This window comes from Lepidochelys olivacea (assembly GCF_965140295.1).
Source record: "Lepidochelys olivacea isolate rLepOli2 genome assembly, chromosome: 3".
Classification (NCBI taxonomy): Eukaryota; Metazoa; Chordata; order Testudines; family Cheloniidae; genus Lepidochelys; species Lepidochelys olivacea.
The window spans coordinates 105,636,743-105,656,271 of NC_140413.1; the positions used below are offsets into that span (position 1 = coordinate 105,636,743).

Consider the following 19,529-nt stretch of genomic DNA (forward strand, 5'->3'; position numbering starts at 1 on the left):
TATCCCATAATCAATCATAATAATATTACTGTGAAGAATATGGGGTGTAATGTCACAGGGGTTTCCCTGCTGTCTCCCACCATCCAGAGCCTTTCCTCCCTACAGTGAACAGCTCTAGCACTAGGGAGCTGCTGAAGCTTTTCCCTGCTCCCAGAGCCTGTCATTGCAGCATCTAGCAACCTACACGCTGCTGCTTGTGATGGGTAGTGTAGATATAGAAATAAAGAATTGAAACTTTTTTTTTTAATTCCAAGGCTCAAAGAAAAATGAATTCTGGAAATAATCCTCCTGCATATTTTCAACCACCAGAAAATCTCAAACACATAAAAAGGTCTCCAATGAAATGATTTACATGGCAAGAATGTATAAGTTGTAAACGTTTTAAGATGTGATATATAAAGATTTTATTTCCTGTGCTTAATGTTACATTAATTTGATTTGCTAAAGCATCAGAGGCCATTGGTTATTTTAAAGACATTTGAATGTGGACTTGCAAATATTCAAAAATACAGGAGTCCACTTGACCGCTAGAGCCGGTAGAGAAGGAAGCATTGAGTGTGTCCTCTTCCACTGTTATCTATAATACTGGGAGTAAAAAAGAATGAAAAAGTCACCAGAGCACTGTTAGCCAAATACTCAGCAACCCTTATGATACTGAGGTAATGCTGTTAGCAATGTGTTCAGTTATTCCTAGCCTCTGTTTGCCAGAAGCTGGGAATAGGTGACAGGGGATGGATCACTTGATTACCTGTTCTGTTCATTCCCTCTGGGGCACCTGGCATCGGCCGCTGTCAGAAGACAGGACACTGGGCTTAATGGACCTTTGATCTGACCAGTATGGCCATTCTTATCCACATAATAATATAACAATTCAAGGGCAAGAGTAAGTTGCTAAAAGATAATGGCAACACACACCAAGATCCTGCATTCCTTTATATGCAGAACTTCTCCTGAACAGGAGTTCTGAGTCTGCAAGTGACGGTAAGACACCAGCCTGGAACAGCTGGAGCATTTCAGATAGAAGCAGCTACTCCATCACTGAAAACAAATTCTTCAGCACCACATCTGCCTCTGTAGAAAATGCCACTGATTGAATTGCCTGAGAAGGCACCACTCTGCAGTCTAACATGAAACGGACAGGAAGGATAGTCTTGGGGTTAAGAGATTGCCATGGCACTTAGAGTATATGGGTTCAATTCCTGGCACTTCCATAGATTTCCTTGGTAACCTTGAGCAAGTCATATAAGGCAGGATCCAAAGCCAATTGATGAAAGTGACTTGAGTGCACTTTGGATCAGGCCTTTAATCTCTCTCTGCCACAGTTCCTGCCAAATGGGTTAATACTAATTCCCTGTCACTAACGTTTGTGAAGCACCGACATGCTGTGGTGGGAGGCCAGATAAATGGATAAAACAGATTTATTGCTGTGGTTTTTCAAATAAAGTAACTGAGTTTGTTCTTTACTTTAGATTCGGCAAAGGGAAATTTGATAGTTGGTGCCTATAAAGCACATGGCTTGGAAATATAACAAATGAGAACATAAAGTATGAAGTGTTCCATAGGATGACCCAGACACTAACTACTATTAGAAGTTGAAGGGAGCTTTGTAAATCCCTGAACAAACAACAACTTTTATAGCCCCTTTTTGTGCCAGAGCTTTACAATCACTAAGGGCATGTCTACACTTGCCATTTAAAGAGCAAAAAAAAAAAAAAAAAAAACCCACCCCAAAAAACCTGGTTACTCACTTCTCGTAACTCTTGTTTTTTGAAACATGTTGTTCATGTCCATTCCAATCAGGTGTGTGCGCACACATGTGCATGATGGCTGGAAGATTTTTCCCTTAGCATCTGTCGGGCCGGCCTGGGCACCCCCTGGAGTGGCGCCTTCATGGCGCTCAATGTAGAGCCTGCCAACCCGCTACCTCTTCAGTTCCTTCTTGCTGGCTACTCCAACAGAGGGGTAGGAGGGTGGGTATTAGAATGGACATAAACAACACATCTCGAAGAACCACCGTTACAAGAAGTGAGTGATGTTTTTTTCTTCTTTGAGTACTTGTTCATGTCCATTCCAATCAGGTGACTCCCAAGCCAAGTTCAGGAGGTGGGATTGGAGCTGTCCACTGACTGGAGTACTTCTCTTCCAAAGGTCACATCATCTCTGGCGTGCTGGGTAGTCACATAATGCATGGTGAAAGTGTGTATTGAGGACCACGTCACGGCTCTGCAAATTTCCTGGGTGGGAACCTGAGCCAGGAACGCTGTTGATGAAACCCGCACCCTGGTAGAGTGCGCAGTGATGGGTGGTGTGGGAACATCTGCCAGGTCATAGCACTCACGGATACAGGACACGATCCATGATGAGATGCATTGGGACAAAACGGGCTGACCTTTCATCCTGTCCGCCACTGCCACGACTTTCTGAATGGTTTCTTTCTCTCGATGTAAAAGGCCAGCACCCTGCAGACATCCAGAGAGTGGAGTCTCTGCTCCCTGCTGCTGGAATGAGGTTTAGGGTAGAAAACCAGGAGGAAGATGTTCTGGTTGATGTGAAACTGCGAGATGACCTTTGGGAGGAAAGCAGGGTGAGGCCTGGGCTGAACCTTGTCCTTATAGAACACGGTGTAGGGAAAGTCTGATGTCAAGGCCCTGAGCTCAGACACCCTCCTGACTGAGGTTATTGCTACCAGGAACACGACCTTGTAAGAGAGGTAGAGCAGGGAGCATGTCGCTAAAGGCTCGAAAGGGGGCCCCAGGAGCCTTGAAAGGACCAAGCTGAGGTCCCAGGCAGGGACCGGCTGACGGACGTGAGGGTATAACCTGTCGAGCCCCTTCAGGAATTGGTGGACCATGGAGTTAGCAAATACCGAGTGGCCCTGCACGCCTGCGTGGAAGGCCAAGATGGCCGCTAGGTGCACCCATAGAGAAGACAACGAGAGATCCTCCTGCTTCAGATGGAGGAGGTAGTCCAGAATGTGTGGCACTGACGCCAGCGTTGGGGGCGAGTGGTGCTGCTCCGACCAGATTGAGAATCTCTTTCACTTGGCAAGGTACATGGCTCTCCTAGAGGGATTCCTACTGCCAGAGAGGACCTGTCAGACCTGGTCTGAACAGGAAAACTTGAATGGATTTAACCATGGAGCTTCCACACCATAAGATGGAGCGACTGGAGGTTGGGGTGTTGGAGATGTCTGTGATCTTGTGTGAGAAGGTCTGGGGAGAGCAGCAAGGTAATCGGGGCTCCCACATGTCTAGGAGGGAAGTGTACCAGTGCTGATGGGGCCAGGCCGGAGCTATCAGTATGACCCATGCTTGATCTCTGCGGATCTTGAGCAGCACCTTGTGAATGAGCGATATGGGCGGAAAGGCATATAGGAGAGAACCTCCACAATGGAGGAGGAACGCATCTGCACTGGAGCCCGGGCTGTGATTCTGGAAGGAGCAGAACTGTTGGCGCTTCCTGTTGCATCGCGTGGCAAAGAGGTCTATCAGGGGAAACCCCCACCTCTGGAAGACTGAAATTGCGACATCCAGGCAAAGGGGCCACTCGTGGCTGTGGAACAACCTGCTGAGGTGGTCCACCAGCTCGTTCTGAACCCTGGGGAGGTACGACAGCTGCAGGTGAATTGAATGTTCTACACAGAAATCCCACAGCATGAGGGCTTCTTGGCACAGGGGAGAGGAGCATGCACCCCCATTTGTTGATATAGAACATTGCTGTCATATTGTCCGTCATGACTGATACACATTGTTTGATTAGGTAAGGACAGAATATTTGACATGCTATGCGCACCGCTTTCAGCTCTCGGGCACTGATGTGGAGACCCATATCTGCTTACGATAGAGGCCTTTAGTTCCGCGGTCTCCCAAATGAGCTCCCCAGCCCAAGTCCCACAGTTCCAAAAGTGACCACTCTGGCCAGCGCCTCTGCTGCTCTGACGCCAGGTAAATGGACGTCCGCCCTGCCCCCTGTAAAGCCCCGGGATGTTTGAAACGCCCTTTCCTGTTGCAAGTGCTCATCTGCCCGGGTGACCATGGCTGCTCCACGTAGCAAACGATCCCCTGCTTGGAGCAATACTGAGCTACTGGATCTGATCAGAGTCTGGGGAGAGGAGGCTGGGCAGTGCCAGCTGTGTTCCAGCCACAGGAATTTCAATACCTACGAGCAGATTGCACGCAGCTTGCAGGAGAAGGGGCATAACAGGGACATCATGCAGTGCAGAGCGAAGGTGAAGGAGCTGAGGAACGCCTACCACAAGGTGAGGGAGGCAAACTCCCTCAATGGCTCCATGTCTAGTTGGCAGCCGGTGTCAAGTGGAGTGCCCCAGGGGTCGGTCCTGGGGCTGGTTTTGTTCAATATCTTCATAAATGATCTGGAGGATGGTGTGGATTGCACTCTCGCCAAATTTGCGGATGACCCTAAACTGGGAGGAGAGGTAGATACGCTGGAGGGCAGGGATAGGATACAGAGGGACCTAGACAAATTGAAGGATTGGGCCAAAAGAAATCTGATGAGGTTCAACAAGAATAAGTGCAGGGTCCTGCACTTAGGACGGAAGAACCCAATGCACAGCTACAGACTAGGGACCGAATGGCTAGGCAGCAGTTCTGTGGAAAAGGACCTAGGGGTGACAGTGGACGAGAAGCTGGATATGAGCCAGCAGTGTGCCCTTGTTGCCAAGAAGGCCAATGGCATTTTGGGATGTATAAGGAGGGGCATAGCGAGCAGATCAAGGGACGTGATCGTCCCCCTCTATTCGACATTGGTGAGGCCTCATCTGGAGTACTGTGTCCAGTTTTGGGCCCCACACTACAAGAAGGATGTGGATAAATTGGAGAGAGTCCAGCGAAGGGCAACAAAAATGATTAGGGGTCTGGAACACATGACTTATGAGGAGGGGCTGAGGGAACTGGGATTGTTTAGTCTGCGGAAGAGAAGAATGAGGGGGGATTTGATAGCTGCTTTCAACTACCTGAGAGGTGGTTCCAGAGAGGATGGTTCTAGACTATTCTCAGTGGTGGAAGAGGACAGGACAAGGAGCAATGGTCTCAAGTTGCAGTGGGGGAGGTTTAGGTTGGATATTAGGAAAAACTTTTTCACTAGGAGGGTGGTGAAACACTGGAATGCGTTGCCTAGGGAGGTGGTGGAATCTCCTTCCTTAGAAGTTTTTAAGGTCAGGCTTGACAAAGCCCTGGCTGGGATGATTTAATTGGGGATGGGTCCTGCTTTTGAGCAGGGGGTTGGACTAGATGACCTCCTGAGGTCCCTTCCAACTCTGATATTCTATGATTCTATGAACTGTCAGTCTGGTGCTGCGCCCCAAAACTGCCATTTTTACAGTGAGTTGAATGCAATCCTAAGTGCTGACCCCACCTCCATTGCAAAGAGCCCAGTGGTACTTCTGCATGTCTGGAGGGAGTGAAAAGTGGCCCCCGCCAGCAGGAGGAGTCATAGATGAAGAGGAGGTGGCTGAGGAAGCTGTGGAGCCCCTTGCTGCGTGCGCTCAGGACCTCTTCTCCTCCCTGGAGGTGTCCAGCCAGTGTGAGCAGCCACTGGCTGCTGAGGCAGAGGCAGGAGAGCAGAGCTCTGATAAGTTGCTTTGCTCTGACAATGCATAAAGCAGGTTATGGGCAAAGAAGAGTACTAAGGTGGCTGTGTTTGTGTGCTGGGTGCCCTCCCTTCACGCTTGCCCTTTTCAGAATGGGTGTATGCAATAAACCCTCTAACCCTGCATTCCCTCACCATTGCTGGGTTCTTGTGCACCATGGGTGCTTGACTTCTGTCACCAAAACAGTGATTTCTTACCAGTGGTGTATTGTGAGGTACACAGTGATTCCTGTATGCATGTTTCACAGCAATGTGTTGCTTTTGTCTCCCCAGAAATGACTGTGGAAGACCACCCCCCACTGTAGCAGACTGTCTGCGCCGCATCAGAAAGCGGCCAAGAAGCACTAAGGCAGACAAGTTTCATAAGGTGATTCTGCACTCCCAAGTGGAGACACATGATAAAAATAAATGGAGAGAAACCATGACACAGTGGAAAGAGGGAGAGAACAGAGACTGAAAAGAGAATAATGCTCTCCATAGGGAAGCCACGGAGAGGCTAATCAGTGTTCTGGTGCATCAGACAGATACATTGCATTCTCTCATTATACCGCAGAATGACCTGATTCATGCCCACCCCCCATTGCAGCAAATGGGAAAGAATTCTGTATGCACTCCCCAAACTCCCACTGCACATTCTCATAGGCTTGCTTTAAATTTTTCCATTCCTCAACAATCCACACCCCCAGACAGCTTGTCCAGTGACAGCTGGAGTTATACACTGCTGTGAGGTATACGGGCACCCATTCTGTTCCCCACCATCACTCAGGATTGATATAAGTGCATGGGGTGTTTTCTCTGTTTTTAAAATAAAAGCACACTTTTTTCAAAAAGAAGCGAGCTTTATTTGCGTGTTCACATTTCTGTACACGTCATCACAGCTACAAGTCATCTAGCACTTCAACGTCACTGAAATTGCAGACAGAACCTCCAGGCAGCACAGCACGTGCTGTTGACACTTCCTTTCCCAAGCACAGCAGCAAAGTTTAATGATTTTCATTTTCAAAAACTTTCCCCTCAAGGCATCCCAGATCCTAACTGCCACACGTTGTGCCCCTCTAATAGCCCAAGTATCTGGCTGCTGCAGCCAGGCGTTCGGCCGCCAGACTCCACGTATGAGTACACCTTTCGCCCTTCCCCTCACAAACGTTACGTAAAGTACAGCACGCCGCAATAACCGTGGGAATATTTTCCTCACTCATTTCTAGTCTACAATACAAATATCTCCAGCGCGCTTTCAAACAGCCAAATTCACGTTCAACAGCCATTTTGCACCTATTCAGCCTGTTGTTGAAACATTCCTTACTGACATTTAGTTTCCTGTGTATGGCTTCATGAGCCATGGCATCAGTGGGTAAGCTGGGTCTCCCAGGATCACAATGGGCAATTCCACTTCCCCAACAGTGAGCCGTTGGTCTGGAAAGAAAGTCCCCACTTGCAGCTTTCTGAACAGGCCAGTGTTTTTAAAGATACGTGTGTCATACATCCTTTCTGGACCACCCAGCATTAATATCAGTGAAACACTCATGATGATCCACTAGTGCCTGAAAAACCATGGAGAAGTACCCCCTTACAATTTATGTACTCTGTGCCAAGGTGGGCCGGGGCAACAATAGGGATGTGCGTTCCATCTATCTCTCCACCACAGTTAGGGAAGCAAATTTCTGCAAAGCCATCCAAAATGTCACGCACGTTTCCAAGAGTCACGGTCTTGTGCAGTAGGATGTGATTAATGGCCTTGCACACTTGAGTTACCATGGCACCAACGGTCTATCTTCCCATTCCAAGCCGCTTTGCAACCACCCGATAGCTGTCTGGAGTCGCCAGCTTCCACAGTGTGATTGCCACAAGCTTCTCGACAGTGAGTGCAGTTCTCAGTCTGGTGTCCTTGCGACACAGGTCTAAGAAAAGCTCAGTACACAGTTCCATGAAGTTGGCTCTCCGCATCCGAAAGTTTTGAAGCCACTGGTCGTCATCCCAGACATGCATAATGATACAATCCCACCACTCTGAGCTAGTTTCCCTAGCCCAAAAACACCGGGTCCACAGTGCTCAGCTCCTCAGCTAATGCCAAAAGCAATCGAATGTTACTTATTTCCATTTCAGGCAGCTCATCGGGCATCTCTGACTGCAGTTCTCTTTGCAAGTTTAAGAACAGCTGCACTGCCATGTGCGATGTGCAAGTGACAGCTATCAGAATAGCAGACAGCAGTGCAGGATCCATTCCTGATTGTAGATGTGGCAGGGAAAGAAGCCAGACAGCAGGGGGTTTTAAAAAATGTCGTGAAAGAAACAAGAAAGTAATAGGGCTGCTGGGACATGAACCAGTGCATCAAAGGGCACTGAGCAGGGACCCAGAACGCCTTTTGCTCAAACTTCCCCCTCCCCCCCAAGACCTATCGAGAGCGCTGCACTGTGGGATAGCTGCCCTAGAGCACTGCTCTCATCGGTGATGCAAGTGCTGCTAAGGCAAACGCTCTCTGAAGCCTGAAGAATTGAGTACACAAACCAGCGCTTTACTTTCACTGGTTCCCTATTACCGGTGAAACTTACAGTGCAAAAACTCTGCAAGTGTAGACATACCCTAAGTTACAGGTCTGAGTTATTTGTTACTTCCAGGCCATCAAAGCTGATGGAAATAATACTGTGTATCCATATTTAATCACAGGGAAATAAGGGGCATTCCTAATCTATTTATATGAGGGTTTTTCCTGGTGATCTAAGCACTAATGTCAACAAGCAAATAATCAAACGTTCTGTATCTACCATATTTCTTCTGCTTTGGCTTCCTGTACAATTGTGACATCAACACAGTTTTGAGAGAAGTGCATGAAAGCTTTGGGTATATTGCTTGAGTTTCAAATACAGTAGCAGTTTCATATGACCTTTTGTTCTATCTTGTGTTGGCAAGGGCATGGACTAGGTAGTCTGGTAGGTCTTTACCATGTCTAGCTTCTGGGATCCCATGCAGCTTCTCTTTTGTTCACTTACCATGTCATAGAGGTACCGTGCATTTCCTACTGCTGTACACACTGCTGCGCTCCAGCACTGGCAAGTAGGTTTCAACCACTATGCAGTAGCTGACTTCAGGTTTCAAACCTTCTATTTTAACAATTTTGTCTGTTCCTTCATACACCAGTATTTTGTTTTTCTACATATAGGGGGAAGGGGAAAATCACAATCAGTATGCTTCTGTAATAAGTATTTCTATGGCATGGCTTCGTTAAGGACAGCAGCACTGTACAGCCATGTTTAGGATGTGCGTGAGCCAACAACAGTATGTAAATAAAATAATTTATTAGCTTGTAGCATCCAAAAAGACCCTCCGCAAAGAGCTTATTTAGGAATGATAAAGGAGAACTGAAACACACTAACAAAGGGATAGGATAAAGGTTGGCGACACAATAATAAAGTCATGAATTATTTTCTAAAACCTCTACATTCATTTAGCTATGCACAAGAAAATCTGGAGGGTTAATTCAATTGTAAACAGAGGCTGTGCTAGCCCAGTGAGGGCCCTAAGCAGAAATATTTTTTGCCCTCTCCCCCCCGCCCACATACTAATAAACTTGTTATATAGTCCACGTTAAATGAGAAAGTGAATAAGAGGTCCCCTTGAGCTGGTCGGGGCCCTAAGCAATTGCCCTTCTTATGTCTAGCACCGGCTCTATTAAAACAGGAGGGGTTTGCACAGGCTTACATAATTAAATTTTTAGAAGTACAATGTGTATATGAACGTGCACTTACTTCATCTAGCATGTTGCTGATTAGAAACACTCGATAGGATAGATCATAATAGTTTGTCATTGGTATCTTGCTGCCTCTTCTCCTTGTATAAGGTGAATTTGGAGCCTGGAGCTTTAATTTTATGGATTTGTTTCTAGGAGTCACATTTACTGATGGAGGTCCTATTTTTGCTACAGTAATAAACAAAAATATGAAAATAATTATAACTGATTAATGCTTACCTCACATTCCTGAATTGTAAGCAATTGGGGGAAAAATAGACCATCAAATAATTTAATTTGTAATGTTACTATCTTTGTATAGTGGCATCATGCTAGTAAAGCGGTACTTACAGCTGATGGGTTGCTTTTAAGGTTTTTTTTTTAAATAGTGCAAAGTTTTAATTTACAACCATGAGAAATATCAGCTCAAAAGATGAAAACTTGTGAAAGTTTGGTAAAATTCCATGTTGCTGTTCACAAGGTATATTTGTTGTAAGCAAAAGGGAATTTTCATGAGCTAGGACTTTCAGAATTGTCTGTGTGTTTGGATTACTCAAAATGGCTACCTTAAAAACAACTGTCTTGCCATGGACATAGTCCTCAGTGAGGACAGGAGCTTTTGACATATTTGAAAAACATTTGGGTTTTTAAATAGCTACGGGTTAAATCTTGTGCCATTCCCAATGACATGGTAAGGCAGAATCAACCCAATGTTATTTCTTTTTTGGGTGGGTGGGTGGAGTTGGAGGGGGAAGGTGATGGAAGGAGGGTGCTGTAGCATCCCCTGGCTTGAAGTGGCTTCCATTATACACAGGGTTTACAGCTTGGTTCAATGGCTCTCAGCACCCCCACTCTAAAAGTTGTTCCACCACCCATGAAAGTGAAACAGGTGAACATGTTTCATCACCCAAGCTACTGTCATAAAATACTAGTCTCTGGGACAAAGCTTAGTCTCAGTCACAAGCAAATGATTAAGGAAAACGTCAGTCCCTTAAATTGTAATGAGGATTGTTCAGTCTGACTATTAGGATATAGATATTCGGGCCTACCTGTAAAGGCCTATATGCTAAGAATTTAGGTGTATTATTATCACTTGGCTAGTTATAGAGATATAAAAGAAAGAATCAAAATCACTGGCTGCCAGCGTAAGGTCCTTCTCTTATTGTGACCGTCTGAGGCCCTGTTCTTAGGCTAAGGCCTTTGGCTAAGCAGCAGAGGCAGCCATAAGCTGGGAAGCGACCAGTCACATCCTCACATTCCAAACTAGTCACATTGAAATAAGGTGCTGTTGGGCTGTTACGAATACAATCCTGTCCTGATAATGCCTATCGCCTCCAGAGAAAGGGAAGTGCCTAGAAGATGTAAAAGGAAACTTAGTTTGATAGCATCCTGTCTGGCAAGAACTCACTTATCAATAGCTGGGATGTGAAATCCTCACTTCTGTATTCTTTTGTCATTATAGTTCCCACTTTGCTATTGTCTGTCTGGATAATCTCTGTCTGGTTCTGTGATTGTTTCTGTCTGCTGTATAATTAATTTTGCTGGGTGTAAACTAATTAAGGTGGTGGGATATAATTGGTTACATAATCATGTTACAATATGTTAGGATTGGTTAGTTAAATTTCAGGAAAATGATTGGTTAAGGTATAGCTAAGCAGAACTCAAGTTTTACTATATAGTCTGCAGTCAGTCAGGAAGAAAAGGGGGGAATGAGAACAGGGAATGGGGGTGGGGAAATTGGAATCATGTTTAGCTAAGGGCAAGAATGGGAACAGGTACACAGGTTTAAGGCTCTGTGGTGTCAGAGCTGGGAAGGGGGACACTAAGGAAGGAAACTGGAATCATGCTTGCTGGAAGTTCACCCCAATAAACATTGAATTGTTTGAACCCTTGGACTTCGGGTATTGTTGCTCTCTGTTCATGCAAGAAGGACCAGGGAAGTAAGTGGGTGAAGGAATAAGCCCCCTAACACTGACTCTCACAGATCCATGAGATCAACTGTACCAAACAAAAGTGAGCTAGAAAAGCATGCTATCACCTTTTCTGTTGCTGCTTCTCTGTATATCATCACTAGGATATATACCGTCAAAAGAAAAAGTTACACATTTACCAACTTCTAAATACTGTAAAGCTGTAAACCTACTGTGCCAAAACAAAGGTTCATCTGCTATGAACTTCCCTTCAGACTTGTTCCCCTGGCCCCAGGTGGAAGGAAATGCATTAGCAAGAAAGTTAAGCATGCAATTAGGAAACAACACATAGAAGAAATTGCAGTGCAGTAAAGGATGATGATCCAGCTATACAACAAGCTTTACAAACTGTTCCTTCATTGGAAGATATACTGTGTTCTTGAAGGCACTGAACTTGCACTTGACAGGTGCTGGTGTAGACTACTGGCAGGATGTTCCAGTGTAGCCAATAACTCTTGACTTTCTGCTCCTTTTTTCCATACCTTAAGGAGGACACATTTCCCCCCTTACTCTCAGGTTTCTCGATCCTTTGTCCAGACGTGGCCGTGGTGTTGAATGCTAATGAGAGTGCTTGTTCCAGCTCCATGCCATTTAGTTATCTTGGAGATACCCGTTTCTTAAGTTAAAGAGCATCAGCCTCTGGTTTCTCAGTTATGTATAGGCAACTAATTAGTACTCGTGTGTACTCAAGCTAAGTGGAATTTTGTATAAAGTATTTGTTTTGTAATAGCAATTTTTTGAGAATGGCGGATTCCTGAGACCTAGATGTCTGACTATTAATGCTCTGTTTCTGAATAAGGTTCTGACACCTGATGTCTGGATAACACATGCTTCACCCTTGGACTTGTACATCTTTTTGCTGCTCCTCTGCCACATCCTGATTTAGCAAACATATCATCTGCCCACCACCTGGTGCAGATTGCATGGGTGTACTGTACAGCAATACTACACAGCTGTTTTACCCTGCACGGAGAGTCTTACTTGCTAAAGCAACTGAATTTTACTGACCTTCATAGCTCAGAGCCACCTAGGAATCTTTCCTCCCTCCTCCCCCGCCCCCAAGCAGTTCAACAGTTTCACTATTTCCTCGGCAGCATACTCTAAACAGAAGCATTGAATGTGAGTCGGCTCGGACTGGTGGTAGTTATATATAGTCCAGTCTCTAGGGAAGTGGGCATCTTCCACAAGCACAAAGTGTACCCACTGCCAGCTAGCTCATAGCTCAGTTTTGCTAAATTCACTCTTTCGGCAGAAAAAGGAACTTCCCCATCCTTCTCATGGAATTAACATACTCTGAGATCAATAAGCCAGCAATGTGGAGGAGAACAAATTTGACATAATGTGTTCTTTCTTACTATAGAAACCTTTACATGTTGCTGTAGAAGGCTAAAGACAACAAGCATTTAGCACTGTAGAGGGTATCTTCAGTGAGGCCTCTAATTTTGCACCAGCACTTTTGTGTTTGCTGTCAACTATGAGTACAGTACCAAGGCTGCAAACAATCGCAGTCACAAGCAATAGAGCTTAGACTTCTAGCAACCTATTTTGTGGGTACAAATGTGCATTCAGAACAAAAAAGATCATAGCGTGAAACAAAAGGTATATGCTAAGATTTAAGAATCACAATGTTAACTTGGTCTGCAATGTAATAATAATTTTTCTTTTGTTAAACTTTTAGTTATGAAGTGACTATTCAGAATTACAAGTTGTGGGGAAAAAACAGACATCCCTGGAAGAGGGAGCCCATATTTCTGGATACAGAATGGCTAAACACTTTCAGACTTACTTTCCCTCCACGGAGTAAATCTGCTACTGGTGATCCAATCTGAATGGACTCCAGCTGAAAGAGATTTCACTCTGCCATAATAAGGTTCTCCGATATCAGATGTCTCATGTGTTAGGTCACAAAAAACTTCATGAATACCCCAACATTCTTCTTTATTTTTCCACAGGCTTTGCCCATATCTGTGGAGGGGGAGGAAGGAGGAGAGGGAGAGAAGGTGTAGACTTTGGTAATTTTTGACCATTGGTTTAAAGTTGTGGAGGTTCTGACATTATAGTTCCATATCCAGTTGCTGAGCTGCACCCAAACACCAGATCCTCAGATCTGCCATGGCAAATAGCTTTTTCATCCAAGTTGATTGCAGGAAAAGTTGATGTCATAGGTGCTTTCCGAAGTGTATTACTGCATTTTTCTAAAGGAGACATAAAACTGAAGTGCTGACCGCTTCTTGTTATTAAAAACCTATGGCACTTTTTTCCCCTCTAGATAAAGGGTGCTAGCTGCAGCCTACTAGATATTTTTCCATGTCAGCAAAATGTCAAATTGCCCATCTAAGGCTTCCTGCGGTTCCAATCAGCAAATGAAGTCTTGTTTCTCACTTCCTATTGCTGGGCACTGTGGCTTAAATTTTCAAAAGTGACTAGTGATCTAAGGTGCCTCCATGTGGGATGACCTACATGATATAGATTCATAGATATTTAGGTCAGAAGGGACCATTTTGATCATCTAGTCTGACCTCCTGCACAATGCAGGCCACAGAATTTCACCCAGAGGGAAGGAGCTCAGTATATCTAATAACCAACCCCTTTTAAGGTGTCTCAAAAATTGGACAACTAAAGACTGAGGCACGCAAGCGAACTAGTTGCTTTTGAAAATGTAGGCCAGTGAGATAGCACATTCCACCCCAGAGACAATGAGTGATGAAGATGCTCAGCACATTGCAGGGAGTGACTTGACATCACCCTTTGTCAGGTTCTAAAAAGTCATCTTTTGTGCTATTTGTAGCAATTGACTAAATCACCTCTTTTGAGGTAACAGAACACGGCAATTCCCCAAACATAGGAAGGAAGAGAAGAGTGAAGTTTTTCAGTGAAAAATGCAGACTCAGCAGCAGTGAACCCTTTTGCGAATTCTTGTCAATTTCATTGAATGGTTGTGGAGGGGGAAAACAGCACATTCTTTGAAGTCAGAATGTTTCATTTGAACATTTTTGCATTCAAAAAGACTGTTTCAAAATTAAACACTACTTTACTAATAAATAATCATAAAACCATTTGAAAAGCTCAAAACTGAAACAAAACCACTTTGACCCAAAACAAATTTTTCTTTGACTTTTCAGTTTGCCCAATATTTTGCAAAGCATTTTCTTTGGGTCAACCCAAAACAATTTTGTTCTTGACTTTTTGGAACTGCCAGTGAACTGAAAAAAAATCAGTTCTTGCTCAGTTTCACTCTCAGCCCAGCTACCACAGGCATAAAGACAAACAGGAGCTGGGAGTTCCTCACTGTACTTACACTTTGTACTGCACAAAGTAGATGATGTCACCTGTGGCAGCCCTCCCAGGATGCCAAAGCAAAGTATTGTTGAAGTTTAATGAGTGAAATTCGACCTTTTGTGGTTTAATTAATTCGTGCAATTCTCGATTTCCTGAAACTAAAGTAATAAAGGATAGAAAGCATTTGTTTTACACACATACAGAACTAAAGTAGTTAAATTGTAATTTGTGGTATTATTTTCTTTTACAGAATAGTGAATTTAGTGCCAGTAACAGGGTCCACATTGACATCCTAGAAAATTGAAGCATTTTAAGTCAATTCACAGGCACAGCTACATCAGCAGTTTCTAGTTTCCCCAATGCCATCCCACCCACGTCTCAACCATAAACTATAGGGATTATTATTGTTAATATTTATTATTTATGCAGTGCCCATATACATGCTAAGGAGTGAGAGGCTCTGTATGCCCATTGAAAATATTAACATCTTAATGGTCAATCAAGGTTCCATTTGTTGTGCTGGTTTGTGATGTCAACTCCTGTCCAGTAAAAAGTGATCTGAAATTTACCAGTTTATGCCACATAAGAAACTGAACATTTGTCAGATGGCAACAACAGGGTGGATTTGAGTTAGATCAAATTGATATTGACATGTTCTTCACAACTCAGAGATGGATGTAGGTTTCATTTTTAGAAGGTACACACTATACATTTTTAAACAGTGATTTATTTTGAAAAAACTTTACAGCTATATCAGAAAATGAATGCTTGTTTGGTTATTTCATTTACTAAAGGTAATCGAAGCAGATATTTATGAAGTCATTGGGAGGTGAATCATCTCCAATTCAACAGGTTAATCATTAATATTTGGAGGATTTTCTTGCCATGCTGTATTAGGAGAACATCACCAGACAGACATTTAAATTGATTTATTTAACTAAAACAAACAACATAATGCATCCGATGAAGTGAGCTGTAGCTCATGAAAGCTTATGCTCAAATAAATTGCTTAGTCTCTAAGGCGCCACAAGTACTCCTTTTCTTTTTGTGAATACAGACTAACACGGCTGCTACTCTGAAACCTGTGATTAAGTGTTCTGGATTTTTTTCTTCAACAACAAACATATAATATTTTAACAAAACAAGCATATGTCCCTCGCTTCTCACATTTATCTCCAGACTTCTTTTCCTTGTCCAAATCTATTCTGCCCCCAACAATCTTCTATTCATTGAACTTTTTGAAACTTTGCACTTTTAGAGAGAGGTAAGGGATTGGCTCTGTGTACACAAATTTGCAGAGGGACAATAGATTTGAGGTCTGTTATTTCTCATCTATATTATTTATTTTAAAACATTTTTGCTGTTAACAAGCATGTTACCTCTGGATACACACATCCACATTTCTGAGAACTGCAAAACTAAGCATCTCTGATGGTATCTTCTAGACTGAGCATGGAGTCCCATTGGGTAGATAGAGAGATTAACCTAAATAATCTATACAAAAGCCTATGGAACCCCATAAGATTGGGTCCTTAATTCGTGAACTATTGAAACTCATTTACAAAACTTTTCTTAAACATTACATGAATATATTGTCTCATGCTATAGAATTAGAATTATAATCCCTATTCCATGATGACAGGTTTCAGAGTAGCCGTGTTAGTCTGTATTCACAAAAAGAAAAGGAGGACTTGTGGCACCTTAGAGATTAACCAATTTATTTGAGCATAAGCTTTCATGAGCTACAGCTCACTTCATCGGATGCATTCAGTGGACATTGATGCATTCCATGATGAGATATCTTTGAGCTATAATGTATCTTAATTAAAACTATCTTTAGATAGGTTTTTCCCTCAAAAAGCATTTTATCAAAAAAATTCGATTTAAATAAAAAAATTGATTTTTTTATTAAAAAAATAATAATTGATGTTTATCCACCCTGGGCAACAATTTTCATGCTAATCTGAACCAGTTAACAAGCCTCAGAAGCATCCAATTTCCCTCTTTCAGTGATACAGCCAGACTACCTATTCTAGCATTATAACAGAATGAACTAAAACACATTGAAGTGAGCTGTAGCTCACAAAAGCTTATGCTCAAATCAATTGGTTAGTCTCTAAGGTGCCACAAGTACTCCTTTTCTTTTTACATTAGTTAAAGTGACTGATGATATAGCTATAAAATTATTTTTAATGGGAAACATTTGTCTTAGCTTCTAATTCAGAACCTTGAAAGACAATAAAACCAACCAACATTTGGAAATGACAAAACTTTATACATTTGTGAAAACACCTAGAGATCCTGACTGAGTCATTTGTCCAGATTCATTAAGAAAACCCAACATTGCCTCCACATCAAAAGAATTAGAAGAGTTTACTTACCAGTTACACCAGTCCAAAGCAAATGTATCAATAAGTACAGGGGGTAGCGTTTAATCAGCACAGTTAGAAGAGCAGCTGCATGGATGGAGAGCATCTCTGTAGCTCTTGGTCATATATAACCAAATGTATCACTACTTTAAAAAGGAAGTGTGTGTCGTTCATAAGTATCATTGTTCCATATTTAGTTCCCCTTTCGTTGGAGACCCACACGCCCATTAGCAAGGGTAGGTTTGGTCCCTGGGTGGGGGCAGGAGTTGACGAGACTCTGGGAGGTGGAGGAGCCAAGGTGACATGGCCCGAATTGGGTGTCCCTGCCGCAGGCTCCTTGGGCTTGGACGGGGAAGAGCAATCCCTCTCCGGACTCTTCTTTTTCTGGGGCACCAGGGACTGAGACCAGTGCCTCACAGAAGATAGTCTCTGGGTGGAGCCATGGTGGTGCTGTGACTTCTTGGGATCCTTCCTCAGCACTGGCTCGCGCACCGTCGGCACCAGAGAGGAGGTGCTGGGAGTGGGTTCTCCTGACCCTGGTTGGATTGGGGCTGGAGTGCTGCCTCCATTAAGAAGGCCCTTGAGCCTTTGGATCCCGGTCTTTTAAGATCCTAGGGTGGAACCCTTTGCAAATTCTGCACCTCTCCATCTGGTGGCTCTCCCTGAGATACCATGGACGGGAAGAGTGCGGGTCACTCTGAGGCATAAACTTTCCACAGTCCTCGCAGAGCTTGAACCCTGGGGACTGGGGCATACCCCAGTACTGGGGGAGTGTTGGTGGGGGGAACCCCCGAAAGGAAACTTAAGAACTACTATTACTGCTACCACCTAACACACACTAGTAACTACGACAAACTATAAACACGAAGAGTGGACACTACCCAAACCGCTTGCAAAGCAAGTGTTTCAGCTAGCCACCACCGGCAGTAAAAAGGAACTGAAGGGGTGGCAGGTCGGCAGGGCCCTATATTGGGAGCCATGAAGGCTCAACTTCATGGGGGCACCCAAGCCGACCCTATGGACACTGCTAAGGGAAAAATCTTCCGGCTGTTGTGGATGCGGTGCGCGCACACCTGATTGGAATGGACGTGAACCACTCATCTCAAAGAACAACAGTTACGAGGTGAGTAACCATTTTTTTGGGCCTTACATAAAAGTAACTTTTGATCTAACCAAGTTAATATCTTTATTGTTCCAAATTAAACAGACAGCCACTTGTTCTTGACTTGGCAGCTGTGTCACTTCTAGGCTTGGAATAAAGCTTTATAATAAGCAGGCCTGGATTTTTGGGCACTGTGCACTATAGAAATTGGGGCTCCCCACCTCCCATCAGCTAGACAGCAAAGTGACCCTGCCTCATACCAACTTCAGCATGCCCCTCCCACCTCACATATACCCCAACACAACTCTCCACCAGCCCCCATTTATCCTCATGCCCCGCCCCGCACCGCAGCAGCTCTGAAATACATGCCTCTCTCTGCAGCTCAACACCTTAGCATCACAAGCCACAGCCCCCAACACTCCCCACTCACCCCATAGCCCACCGATAACTCATCCCCAGCCTCTCATACACTGCCTCCAGGATCTTCCCGGCTACTTAGCAGTGCCTCCCAGGCCAGTAATCCCGTCCCAGGCTAGGGCAGCTCCCTACTGATGATCTCTGCTGCCCAGCTTCACTCACTCCACAGTCTCACGTCCCCACACTACTCAGGTTTGGCCCAGATGCCCTTCTGTTGTAATGGAGGGGCGGCCAACCCCAACTTCAGTGAGTGGAGTAGGGACCCAGCACCCAGGGGCGCAATGCTGCTCAGGTTTGGCCTGGCTGCCCCTCCATCATAACTAGGCTAAAATTAAAAGATCAAAAAACCTGGGTGCCTAAAGTTAGCATCTTAAGACCATATGTAGGCACCTAAATAAATGAGCTGATGGTCAGAAGTGCTGCGTATCTAGCAGCTCCCAGAAACACCACAATGTTTTATGTCCATTCTGAGGCCACCAAAAATACCACACTTGTCTGTTTTTGGCTATCACTTGCTCAGCTGTGAAGAGGCTTTTGCTTCTTATTCTGCTTCGCTGTTTGCCCATCCAAAAATCAAAGAACACGACAAAACTGCTCTTCATAATGTACAGCACTTTGCTATTAAAGGTAATCTGGCTTGAAAGCCTTGGTTTTGGGTCCAGAATGCTTTTAGTTTCCAAGTTTATTTAACACATTCATTTTGAAATGTACTTTTGGAGAGATGTGAGTGAAAATACAATTGCTTTATGCCTTTAAATAGCAGAAAGGTGCAAAGCACCCAAAACTCCCACTAACGTCTATACAAACTGCAGGTGTAAGAACATTTAGGAGAAAAAAAAGCAGTTAAAAAAAAAGCCATTATGACTTAAGTGCCATGCTTTACAGGAGCCTCGGAGTTCAGTCTCCGACATGCTTTACTGTGCTATCCAACTTGTTGTACCAACTGCTGTGTTTATGAACTTAATACATTGTTGCCCCATCTTCTGACACCCTGGAGCCATTCAAACACCAGCATCGCTCTGCGGAGAGGTAGTAGATATCGGGACTTTGCAGTGGACTT

At 44.2% G+C, this 19,529-nt stretch overlaps 1 protein-coding gene across 1 annotated transcript; it reads right to left on the reverse strand.

Annotated features, from left to right (window-relative positions):
- Positions 1 to 7,721: 7,721 nt before the first annotated feature.
- IL22RA2 (interleukin 22 receptor subunit alpha 2) lies at positions 7,722 to 17,056 on the reverse strand (the record flags this gene model as incomplete). Its single annotated transcript, XM_084622340.1, has 6 exons — positions 7,722 to 7,830; positions 8,596 to 8,755; positions 9,352 to 9,521; positions 13,089 to 13,267; positions 14,601 to 14,739; positions 16,963 to 17,056. The coding sequence occupies 5 exons, from the start codon at positions 17,054 to 17,056 to the stop codon at positions 8,600 to 8,602; spliced, it is 738 nt and encodes a 245-aa protein (XP_084478466.1). The 3' UTR covers positions 7,722 to 7,830; positions 8,596 to 8,599.
- Between the last annotated feature and the right edge of the window lie 2,473 nt (positions 17,057 to 19,529).